Here is a 12,878-nt window from a genome sequence, read left to right on the forward strand (position 1 = left end):
TGGTAGTTTATATGTGTATTGCTTCTACGGATAAAATACCATGTTTGGGTAAAACCCTCCTTTCATACCATACTGTCAGTTCTGACAACCTCTAGGCCTTTAATGCCTGGAACTATTGAGTCATGGCAAAGGCTAATGTTAAATTTTATGGATGTGCAAAATAAAATCATTGTATCCTTGGGATTGCCCAAAAGCAAGTCATATGGCTGTGCCACATTATTTATACTTGTTTCCAACTGCTAGTTGTTGTACAAAAATATATATATATTTTTTTAACTCTAAATCTTAGGTAACAGATCCAAAGTTGATTAAGCAGTGCATAGAAGAATGTGAGGCAAGAATAGAAATTGGACTTCATTATAACATCCCCTACCCAAGACCTGTGAGTATAAATCTATTCACAGACTTCATCAGTATCCACTTAGCTCTCACCTGACAATAAAATCGTAAGTTCATATTAGTGTCAGCACACTGCATTTTTAGATAAGCTTGTATTTAAACACTGTGCTAAATCAGAACCAAATAAGCTAACTACATTGAAACATTCTCAATTTCTTTTCTCACTTTAAGTTCTCACTTTGATTCCTACCTAGGGAGTCAAAACCTAAATGTAGTTGTCTGAGTTAAGCTCCCAGGGACTGTGACTATTAGGCAGCCTTGACTGACCAATGACTCGTAGGAAAAAAAGGTAACAGAATCAAATCCATTTGATCATCTTTCTACATAATTAAAAGAGAATAAAACAGATTCAAAATATTTCTTTACATCTGCAATAGATGTAATAACTTTCATAGCCTATACTACTCGTAATATATAAAATAATGTATACTACTGTTCTCCCTGACATAAATCGGGTCTTATAAAAACACCTTCCTATCTTGCTGATTCTTTTCACCTGTTCCTAGAGAAAAACCTGCCTTAGATTAGTGAAACTGCTGGAAGTTGTAACAGTATCTTCTATTGCACCATGCAATATAGGTTCCTCATTGTCCAGTCATTTCGGTCTGTATTACCTTATGCTGTATCCCACAGAGACTTCCTTCCTACTCCTGTTAATTAGTTTCCATTTTCACATCTATAGTTTCATTATCAAGCTGGTCATGGTACAAATTAATCTATGTCTTCATCAGATGCTTGCATAGAATAGGCATTTTTAGCATCTCTTTCATACGTGGCTCACTCTTTTGCTCCAGTATACAGAACAACAATGCACACCTGGCAAGCTGTGCTCCTAGAAATGGGCATCAAAACATAAGCTCTGCAGCAGCTCCTAAATCTTAAAGGATCAGTCCTATATCATCACTCTCACATAAACTGGATGATCATTGTTTTTCAGATTCTAGAAATGTCTGTTGCTGGTTTAGTCAGTAATTTTACTACTATTTGCACCTAAACAGCTGTCTTAAAGGGTGATAGTTTCAGCAACAATAGCACCTGACTGCTAACACCTACATTTTTTTCAATTGCTTATGGGGGGATATAGCTGCAAGACTCCTACTCCCAGTCTTAAAAAGTATAAAGACTTTGTCAATCAAAAGAAAATCCTGTCACCTATCGAGCCTTCTGCTTGTAGAATCAATGACATTGAGTGTGCATTTGAATATAGTACATATAATTCTGACAATAAGAAGGCAGTCTTTCAATATATACAGCTTGGGGTTATTTTGTGGCTTGCTAGCTGGGTATGAGTAAAGCTTTAAGAATTGTGCTCAGAAATGTGTAGGGTTTTCTGGGTCTTGCTGTGCTGGAGTAGTGCCAGCAGTCATATTTCAACATCTCAAACTGCAGAACAGAGTTACTAAAGCTTAAAATATATAGGATTTTAATAAAAACAATGTTTAAGGCCTCAAAGTCATGCTATTAATCACTCTTCAGAGAGTTCTCTGCCTAGAAATGTAAAAACCTGGTTTAAGACAGTACAGTTACCCTCTCCAAAGTGTGAGAAAAGTATTTAAAGCTCAAAGAAATCTAACGTGTATATATGCTATTTTGCTTTGATTTTATTTTTTTGTCGGTGGTGGTGGTTTTGGTGGTTTTTTTTTGGTAGTTTCTCCATTTGTGCCTAACTGATGGGATTTTCTTTTCCAGATTCATCTGCCTCCTATGGGTCTTGCCCATAAACAAGGCCGTACATTTCGACAGCAGGAAAAGTTGAGGAAGATTTCTAAGCCAATATACCTGAAATCCCATGATGAAATTTCATAACCCATCACTGAACTGTGATGTGTTTGGACTGTAATTCAGGTGATTTTTGTGCACAACTGTGAACAAAGCTGTTTTGGTCACTTGCTCCCACATTTTCTGAGGCCAGAAAGATAACTGATGTAATGCATATGATGGATAAGGTTGGTCTAATACTATTCAACCATTGATTCATCAATAAAAGTAGCACTTCCCAAGGAGTGAGGTGTGATACGAAGATTACTTTGGCATCAGGACAAATTACAGCAGTTTTTCAAAATTTGTTAATCTGCAGCAGGGTTCTTTGGAGGTTTGAGGATTATATATGCTCAATTTTGAGTTAAGGCACTGCCTTGTGTCAGCAAAAAGCAAGAAAGTCCGGGAGAATAAGGCGGGTCACAGTGCCTCAAGAGCTTATGAATTCAAGTGGGAACGTGGTGACTGCCACATGCAGCTGCACTCCTTCCTCTCCTGTCCCTGCTGTGCCTGTTGGCCCTAGAGAAATGTGCTGGTTTCATAGTGCCCTTATGGTGAAGTATATTTTCTAAGGGAACAGGAGCAAAGAGACAGCAGAAATGCCACCGTTTGTTTTTTCCTTTTTGCACACTGCACAGGAATGGTGTGGAGCCTCTATGTCAGCTTCACCTTCCTTTGGAGAGGGCATGGGGATGAAATGCAAAGCTTGGAATCCCATTACACAACTAAGAGCAAAACATTCCAGTGTTGGATTCCTCATGTTCTCATGTATGAACTGACTGAAAACTTTCCCTTCAGGGTATCACTGCAGAAGCAAACTTAAGGTAATTAATCTTCCCTGTGCGTTTTTACATGCTTAGTCTTTCAACAAAATCAGCACCCTGGCTTTCTCAGCAATTATGTTCGCATTAGGTTTTTTACTGATGACATACAGAACAGAATGACAGTTCTTCCCCCAAGAATGTACTTACAAGAGTGGGGAAAAAAAAAAAAAAAAACAACAGGCAGATGAGAAAGTACAAGGAAACAATGAGAAGAGCTAGTCAGCATGACAGGTACTGGCTAGTCCAATTTCTGACTACCTTTTATGGCTCCAGTCCACAAAGCTATCTATTCCCATATAATTATTTCCTTGGAATGCCTTATGTGGGAAGTACTTTGCACTGAACATGTTAAATGCCATTGTTTTGCCTGTCAGTGGGAGCTTTGCAAATTTACTGATGCCAAGAAAACACAAAACTCCTTTAACGTAGGAAGAGGAGGGTTAAGTCAGAGACAGTAAAAATAACATTATGTGCTGCATAGTCCTTCACTGAAAGAAGCTCTTTCTTTTCCTGTCCTTAGTTCTGATACACCAATGTGGAGATATGTCAGCTAAACCAAAGCAAACCTTGTAGAGACAAGGGTTTTGAAAGGAAGCTTAGGCTTATTCTTTGTCATGAAACTACGACTTTAATCTTTTTAATTTTTAAAATTTGTGTCTAATGAAGATACTGATGCTGTGATTCATCAGACATAGAGTCATGTAAATAGGCAGTCTAAATTTACTGTCTGTTTTATAGGCACAACTCTTTCTTGAGTGAGCATCCATCCTTAAAATTATGGACATTTTACGTGAAATTGAAATAATAGTATGAATTTAAGTTTATTTCTGAAGGGAAATATAAATATTCAGTTTTTTAAAAGGCTCAAGTAGACTACAGAAACTTAGATGAGTATCCAACTTGTTCAACTGAAAATCCAGTTAAAGTTGAACTTGTGTAATAGCATCACATTATTTGAGATGCTTTTAAATGCTAAACAGCCTATTAATTTTCCAAAGTAAGTGTTTGAGAAATGATTAACTGCTGACTGATCCTCATCACTTTCTAGCACCAGGAGGCAAAGACTGAAATTCCTTAAAACCTCAGGCTGTTCAGCTAAAGGAAGGACTACATCAACTCTATTGTCGAGGCTGGAGAGCAAAGCCATTCTTTCACAGCTCAAGTTAAACATTGTATGAGGCAAGAGAACCAGTCTCAAACAAGAGTCCTTTGTTTTTGAGGTCAAAGGTTGGCAGATGTCTCAACTGGTACTCCTTTAAATTCCAAAGACCACGTAACTTCTGTCAATAAGTATTCCTACACATTAATTTTAATTGCAAAAAGATGCTGCACTGAAATGCCTCTGAGTTCTTAAGAGTTTATCACGCACTGGATTCAGTCAGTCAGTGTACACTCTGTCCTGTACTTCCTTAACTCCTCTTACTCTCCTTCCAGTAAATACTGTCTCTTTCCAATTTATCATGCTAGTCAGGAGATGTTTTAGAATAATAACCTGTGAGATTAATTGGATGTTCCTTAGAAATAAAACCTGAGTCAGCTTCCTGAACTCTCCTGCAAGCTAACTAGTAGACAGTGCATGGGTGATTTGTTGACAGGACATGTGGCCTTGAATATCCAAATATCATCTCTTCCCTGGAAATCTTCTCCCTAATTTCATCATTAGAAAGGTTACAACAAATGCAGCCAAGCATTTATAAACCCAAGCTTAACACTATGATCATTTAAGATCATTATGCAATGATCATTTAAGCAGATGTCAGACTTGGGACCTGAATATGCCCACTCAATATTTTCTAGGGGTGAAGAAATTCTGATTAAGTTGCCACAGTGACCCAATCTATGCCAAGGGAAGTATCACAAAACAAAGTTTAAGAAGGAATCAGTCATCTGATACATCTTCCTAGTAATGCAAGTTTGTTCCTGTAATCCCATTTAGATCTGGAGAAAATAAGGCAACCTCACTCTTTTGGGGCCCTACTATAAGTCTGTCAGAACTGACATCAGTAATATCCAGCTTTTATCCACAAACAGAACAGTCACTTATTCGATCACACCTATGAATTCAATGTCAAGCATACTAAATACAGGAGAGACCTGCACCTTTCCCTATTTTCTCTAATTGGATTCTAGCTTACAGGAATCTCTCAGTAGGAGAATTTGAGGCCTTTACATTGTCTTTTTGCCTTCTCATTGTATATTTTTCTCTTTTAGCAGCCCAACAGTGTTAAAATCAGATGTGACCCTTTCTATTTCGGAAACAGCTTTTGTACAGATAAGGTGTAAGAAAAGTTTGCATTTCCTGAGAAAATGTACTAACCTAACCTGTCTTACAGCATCCCCAGCTGAAAGTCTATCTGCTGTTTTTAAGGAATGAATCTCTCTTGTTCTGTAATGCCTGTATACTGCATTTTTTTCCATCGGCTTTGAGTTATTAGTAAGGCTGAGAATCTATGATTTGTAATAATTACAGGTTGGGTTTGTGTGTGTGTGTGGTTTGTTTAATAAGAGTTTCTAATTGAGAAAGGGAAATCGTAAGTCTGTAGAGTCAAGAATTCTATTACTACTGCTACAAGGAATTTCATATGTCCTTTTTTTTCCTTTTTATAATGAGATTAAAGTTGGTCCAACTAAGAGTTGGGTTGCCTTTTTTTTTTTTTTTTTGAATGCATCTCAGCCAAGAAAGGTTGTGAAGTCTAATGTCTGGACAGTGAGTGTATCATTCTTCAGGAAGGCACAGACAGTGCTCAATAAAAAGTTGGGAAGTTCATTTTCAATAATCAAAAGAATCACAGAAAAATCTCTCTAACAGAGTAAATTCCACTGCTTTCTCTCTAATAGTAAGGGCAGCCCAGGAAATCACATACCTCTTCAAGGCTTCAGTGTTTATCAGCTAAAGCAATTCAGCTGTACCTGATCCCTGGCAACGGGGGACATAGCAAATGACAGATAAATGAACCCTCTCTTAAGGACTTCTCTCTTATTTAGATATTTTGGTCACATCTACAAAACCTTGAATTACATCTTTAAATATGTTCTAAGAGATGCCTTAATCTCAAATCTAAACATTAACACAGAAGAAACATTTAGAATATCAACACAGCCTTTGTACACAATATAGTAGCAAAGCCACTGTATATTCACAAGACCCACAGCTGTCATTTAAATAACTATCAGCTAGTGTTTGTTCACAAAAAGACAGTAAAAAGAAACCCACACAACAGACTCCATATTTTTCAATGGTTCAAAAGTAATTGATCTCAAAAAAATATAATTCAGCTAGCATACACTACTGAATCTGGCTTTTAATTTATAATGGCTTACTTTAGAGGACTGTTTACAGAACTAGCATTATCCAAAGAAGGAGGGAGAAACTCAGTCCTAAAATTTTAACTTCTCTCACATCAAGTGATCAGAGTCAGTTACATGCATAAGCTCAAATATAAAAAGAAAGCTCCTTTCAAGAGCAGTGGCTCAATTGACTGATCCACAAGGAAAGATCTACAGCCAGGTCCAGGCTCCTTGGACTATGTGCAAACAGGCTGGTGACTGATTTGTTTTATCTGATGTCACAGTGACCTAATCAGTGATCTGATAATCACAACAATTAGATGCAACTATTCAAAAGTATTGTAATTACCACTTTGTTTAAATACGTACTAAATTTCAGTTAGTTTTAATGATATGAAAAGTAGAAACTGTCCATGTTACTTTTATGAAAACTAAGAAAGGATTATGTTTCTAAAGGAGAAATTTTAATTAATCTTAATTTACTTATAGAACTTCTGTATAGTTCTCACCTCAAAAATGATGTCATTGTGGGTGACCATGTAACATTCATATACAAAAAATTTTATCTTTGCTGCAGGTGTCAAACATAATTTCATCTGAATTGTTACGGGTAGTTTCTCCCTATCAGTAAGTTGAAAGACCTGTATGCCTCTGTTCCCTTTATTAAAACAAATATCCATTAAGTTTTCTTGCTGATATCTTTGCTCTAGTCACCATGTAGCAATCATGATGCACTGAATGCCTGCATACTGTACTACTTATGAGGCATCATCAAATAGGGTACATACATAAAGATACTGTACTAATTACCTATGGATTTCATTATGTAGAACACTGTACAACATACCTGTAATACTTCTTACTACTTCTTGCTTACCTGTGTGTTGCCATTCTTAAACGTTGCTATTTCATGAATAGCTATATAAAACAAACCAGTGGTTAATAGAACAATAATGAACACTTTTCTCCTGTAACAGCTAAGCATGACACAACAGATAAGTTCCTAGTAGTACCACTGTAGCAGGATACTAGGAATTGCTGAATTAAAGCTACATCTCTGACTTTGTGAGGCTTCAAGCAAGTCATTAAAATGCTGCAATTTGGGCAATGCAAAAAAAAATACAAGACCTGAAATTAGTGGATGTTTATGTGTTTGTTTTGTTTTGTTTTTAAATGCTTGTCTTGATCTTTGTGTTTCCCTTATACTGTGTGTACAAAAAGTCTAATGATCCATCTTTAGTACCGTCTTGGCATGCTGTGGGGATTAGTTAATTACTGCATAGCGCTTTGAAGATGTTCAGGCTATTTTATTTTTAATTAATGTTTGCAAGCTACCTTGAGCTTCTCTGATGAAAGGCTTAATTACAAAATATCAGGTGGTTTATTAGTCTCACATGCAAGAGGGCCAGACAAAGAAGTGAACTGAGACCATGGGAGAAAGGAAACATAGCTCCATTTATCAGGTACTTGGGATATGTATGTAAGTAATACTGAAATTAGAAAGTTAAGAAATTATGAGACAAGTATACTGCTCTGAGAAATGGCAGGTTCCCAATGCATGTGGTATATAGAATTCTTCCGCAGAAGTTCTGAGGCACGTGTTCAAAGAGTGCCAGATATTATAGTTTTATAATACAGCTCTGGCAGTTAATTCTAGTGGAGGATTAGTTTTACATGTTGAGAACAGTCTATGCTTGTGCCCTCCCTCCTTGCTCTATATTATCCTGGGACATAGAAGTTGTAAGCAAATCCAGAGAGTCCTATTTGCAAGAGCTCTGCCTTAGATTCCCATTAAAATTAGCAGCAAAACTCTTTGGGCCCAATTTCATTGGGGGAAAAAAGGCGCCATGACAACAGCAAGCTGATAATATTAGAATTTCACAAGATTTGCAATAATATGGATGGCACACAGCTTGATGGGAGTTCTGTTTATTCTGATGTATTGCAAGACAAAGCACAGGCCTTTGAAATAAGTTTCTGTTTGCAGTGTTCTATTTTCACTCCCTCCTGTCTAGTGGCTGAGAATGGCTAAAAAAACAAAGGAAATTGGGAGCTGCTTTAAAGACAGCAGGAGGTAGTGATGTTAAAAAATAAATAAATAAAATAAAGGCAGCCATTGGGGAGTAAAGTGTATCTTTTAATTACAAAATACGAGTGTTTTGACTTGCATACTTCTCAGTCATCTAACTGGCATAGTGCTGCCACACCTCGATTTATCCAGTGTTTCTGGGGCTTGTCTGAAGGGAGTTCAATTGAAAGAACATAGTTGGTTGAGTGGCCAGTAGTAGATAAGACACCTCTTCTTGCACTTGTCTTGTATACAGGGCATGAATAGATATTCATATGACGAAATCTAGAACTTTCTCCAGGTTTGAGCCAAATTATGGGTAAGGAATCATAAAGGATTTTTGGAAGTGATTCTCCAATCACCAAGGATTCTCTATCCCATCGTGCACCTTCCAAAAAAAGGCCTTTTATATAAGCTCCATCTTCCGGCATTTTTTCCATTGTGTGCTCCTCTTTCATCACCTGGAATGATGAAACCATTTGCTTTATTTTATTTTTATCTGGAGTATATTAAATCCTGTACGTGATAATCCGAAATTACTCATTTAAATACAATTTCTTTTCATTTGAAAACTCTGTTCCCTGCTGCTTCAGAACATGTTTCAAGCTGTTCAAGAAAAACAGAATTCCTCTGCATTTTCTTACCTCAAATTCAAATCCAATATGGTCAATTGGTATGGTGTATTTTCTAGCATAGTTTTGTAAAACACCTGTCAAAAAAGACTGCGTGAAGTAGAATCCTGACAGCCAAAAGACTGTGGGTGCCCCATTGGTGACCCAGTCCTGAATATGGAGAGAAAAAAAACAAATAGAATTAAAGATACATTTTGTGGCTTCACTGTATAAATTCACCAGAAAGGGTTGTCTTTTTCTGAGATAGAGTTAAACAGCACAATAGGATCTAAGCCTTGATTGGATGCTCTGGATACTACCATTCAGTATATATTCATATATTATAAATTTATATATTTTATATATATACACACACACACACACATATATATATATTATAAATTACATATATATGTGTGTGTACATATACATATACACATGTATATATATACACATATAAATGCACACTATACATATGTATATAAATATATATATATATAAAATGTTGTCCCTAAATATATATACAAATTACCAAAGTCGGTTATTTTAGATGGTAACAAAAATAATTACTCATTCAACAACTGGAACTCAGCGCTACTGAAAGAAATTTTAAAAAGTAGCATAACCATATTATGGTTATAAATAGTGTGAGTCTAGATGCTAGTCAGCAATAAGCAAACAAACAAACAAACAAGGAATACTTTTATCAATATACCCTCTCTTACAGTCTTGTAAACCCAGATTTCCTAACATGAAAAAAGGTTGGATTTTCTCACATAGTATCTTTTTCTATCACTATGAGGGCAATCTATCACTACAGCCAACAAATAAGAACCTTGTAGTGAAAATCATTCCTATACAAAGATGCCAGACAAGGAGATCTTGGACTAGTATCTGTGTTGGAAATCATAAAGGCAGTAAGGCAAGGACAGAATGTCCCCACACTAGCCTAAGCCATTAGGAGCCAAGTTAAAGAAACTCATATAGTACTCTAATTCAGCAACCATGAAACTCTGCTGCTCATACAAGACTTCCAGACACTTCTTTTTAGGTTTCTCGTCATATGATTTGCATGGGATTCCACTACATCTCAGTACCTCAGCAATTCAAGGTACATCTGAAACTCTAAGCAATTTAACGAGTACACTAAGAATGCGAGGGAAATAATGGAAGGCTGAGTAAAGAATCAGCGTGTTCAAAAGGTATGTGGAAGTTGTGTCACTGTTTACTTAACTTCAAAGAAATTCAGTCACGCACATAAAATATAATAGTGCCTCTTATACACCATAGGTTTGTTTCTAAAGCATTCTTACTCCTAGCTCAGTGTTCTTTGAGCAGAGAAGTCATTATGATATCAATGGAAAATAAAATGCATCTTCTAGAAGTAGAAAAATTGAAACTACTAAATGCTGCACTGGAGTAGCACCAAAGAATATATTCCTGGACTCACCCTTCAGAGCAGTGGCCCAGCAAATTCCAATGCTATTAATGTAGTGTGTATTTGGTCATGAATGTATGCAAATAGTTCACAATCTGGAGCTACTGGGGGTACTGCTGAGTGAGGACAATACAGATACAAATTTTATCCATTCAGCTTTCAACTACCCAGTCTTTAGACCTGTCAGTCTCAGTTTAGCATACCTGGAAGAAGTTCAAACGACAGAGCAAATCAGACACATAGCTGCCCAGCGGCTTCAATGATGGATAGGATTTGACAGCCCACATTGATGGCACTTTTCCCATTAGCATGCTGTTGAAAACATCTTCAAGTTCAGATGACATCAACACTTGCCCTTTGATGGCTTTGCCTAAATTAACAAGGCTGCTCCGAACAACTTCAGTAAGCCTTCAGATAAAAAAGAAATTGCCACCTCATTATTTACATATACTTTTATCTGGCTATAGACCTCCAACTCCAACCTGAAGGAAGGGCTGATCAAAGCTTGGGAATATCCTGTCAGAAAATCTTTATCCCACATGTAGTAATCAAAACTCTGATTTAACTTGGAAAAAGCAAACAAACACACACAGATACAGAAAAGAAAGATAGGGAAAATTCCTGTTCTAGACAAAAGAAATCAAATTACAAGAGTTTTAAGATCCTTACAGTAGCTAATGTAGTGTGTTGTGAATATAAGGTAATTGATATAACTTAAAAAGAATAATGTAGGCTGCCCCATCTCAACAAAACAAATTCAATTCTGATTTAAGTTCACACTCCAAGAAAGTAGGTTCTGTTTCTATATTCAGGTACTCAGCTGTGGCTTTCAGGTTTTTCTAATAAGGTTCATCTAAAGCATAATCTTCCATCTTAAGAAGCATGTATTGTGAAAGGCTTTTAACTGTTCAAAGCTTGCCAGCAGCTAGAACTGACAAACAAGCATTTTTCAGTCTTAGTAATGCTACACAAAACATTGAACCATACCTGTTAAATCGGATCAGTTCTTGCCTAAGAACTGTATTCATAGACTCTTCATAAAGTACTGGGTATATCTTCATAACCTCTTCAACATCAAAGTCACTTGGTAATTTGGTAAGGATGTCCTGTGCCAAATCTTCAACAGTTTTCTGAAATCACAAACTTACTGTGAATTAGGACTTTTCATTTTTCCTATTTCTATTCAAGAAATTCCTCAAAATATTATGGACTATATGTTTTTGCTGTATAACCAGATAAGTATTTTAGTCCATTTTCCTAATGCTTACATGATCATACTCTCTTTGTTCATCATCTTGTTTGTCTCCGCATGTGCCTGCTTGCTCCTTCTCTCTTCTTAATAATTTTACATTTGTTAACAATTGGAGTTTAATTTGAAAAAAGGTTTTAGGCAAATTCTGAGGTAACAGGCAGCAGGACAGATGAGCATAATCCTACTATTGCCACAATGAAGGAAAAGACAAAGTATGCAGCATGGGAATAATGAAAATGTGAACATCCCAGCCATGAGAGAAGCGTAATTTTCAGCGCATTAAACATCAGAGAATACAATCACTATACACCCTCACAAGAAATGAGGCTCCATCAATTCAGTTTTTCTAGAATCCATGTGTATAAAATACAGGATATCAGGGGGGTGTGAAAAGTCATCTCAAAGGGGCATGGATTGGGCCCAAGTAACCTGAACCACTAGGACAAGATGAAGAAAAAGAAGTTCCCAGCACCTTCACAAACAGATCCCGTGGAGGTGTAGACAACAGTGAGGCCTGGGTTCACATGGTTCCGTTATGCCAGATTGGCCTGTCTTTGTGCCACACAAGTCATACACAGAGGTTTAAGTCTGGGACTGTATAAACTGAAGCAGCCAAGTGAAAGCAAAAAATCATACCTCAAAAACTAAGCATTCAATGAACAATAAAATAGAGTGGAAGTGTCGTTATAGCATAAACTTCACCAGGACGAAGACTTTCACCTCTAGCTATGGCTATATTGCTTGCCTGACAGTTGACTAGCTTGATATTATTTCCTAGCACTCTGGAGTATGTTCCCTAATGATGACAGGAAAACTCATGCAACCAATAATGGTTGATGTCAGGCTAGTACATGAACCTCTAACATTCAAATTTGCAGACCGAAATTGAATGTCATACTGTAGAAGTGCCTAGACAGGGATTTGATTTGAGGTTCTCTAGGAGCTGTGCTTGTTAACTGTGCTCTAGCTTCAATTCGTGACTGAAGTGAAGCACTTCAAGTGCTGTTATAAAACACGGTATATGACAGAAATTTTCTTACTCAAATTACATGTTCTATTTAACTAGGTGGGGTTGTGTGGTATTTTAATGCCTAGATATACCTATTTGAATATAAAGTCTTTACTGTATCTTCCATCTTTAAAGGTTCTTCTAGTTCAAATCCATCTACTTCTCTATGCATCTACACCCTCTTCTCTACACATCTACACAACACTCGTGTGATGAGAGGTGTTGGATTAC

The 12,878-nt window shown here is 36.7% G+C and overlaps 2 protein-coding genes across 5 annotated transcripts in view; one reads left to right on the forward strand and one right to left on the reverse strand.

Annotated features, from left to right (window-relative positions):
- LYRM1 (LYR motif containing 1) overlaps positions 1 to 5,614 on the forward strand; it is a 13,765-nt gene extending 8,151 nt beyond the window's left edge. For both annotated transcript variants that reach the window (XM_068699315.1, XM_068699313.1), the window contains exons 3-4: positions 290 to 382; positions 2,089 to 5,614. In XM_068699315.1, the coding sequence (XP_068555416.1) occupies positions 290 to 382; positions 2,089 to 2,205 (210 nt within the window). In that variant the 3' untranslated portion in view covers positions 2,206 to 5,614. The remainder of the gene's footprint in view (positions 1 to 289; positions 383 to 2,088) is intronic.
- A 2,541-nt stretch (positions 5,615 to 8,155) lies between these two features.
- The window catches only part of DNAH3 (dynein axonemal heavy chain 3), a 64,329-nt gene continuing 59,606 nt past the window's right edge, over positions 8,156 to 12,878 (reverse strand). For all 3 annotated transcript variants that reach the window (XM_068699283.1, XM_068699281.1, XM_068699282.1), the window contains exons 60-63: positions 11,374 to 11,516; positions 10,590 to 10,794; positions 8,982 to 9,119; positions 8,156 to 8,798 (exon numbers count right to left, since the gene is read on the reverse strand). In XM_068699283.1, the coding sequence (XP_068555384.1) occupies positions 8,445 to 8,798; positions 8,982 to 9,119; positions 10,590 to 10,794; positions 11,374 to 11,516 (840 nt within the window). In that variant the 3' untranslated portion in view covers positions 8,156 to 8,444. The remainder of the gene's footprint in view (positions 8,799 to 8,981; positions 9,120 to 10,589; positions 10,795 to 11,373; positions 11,517 to 12,878) is intronic.

The sequence above is a fragment of the Anas acuta genome, chromosome 15 (assembly GCF_963932015.1).
Source record: "Anas acuta chromosome 15, bAnaAcu1.1, whole genome shotgun sequence".
Classification (NCBI taxonomy): domain Eukaryota; kingdom Metazoa; phylum Chordata; class Aves; order Anseriformes; family Anatidae; genus Anas; species Anas acuta.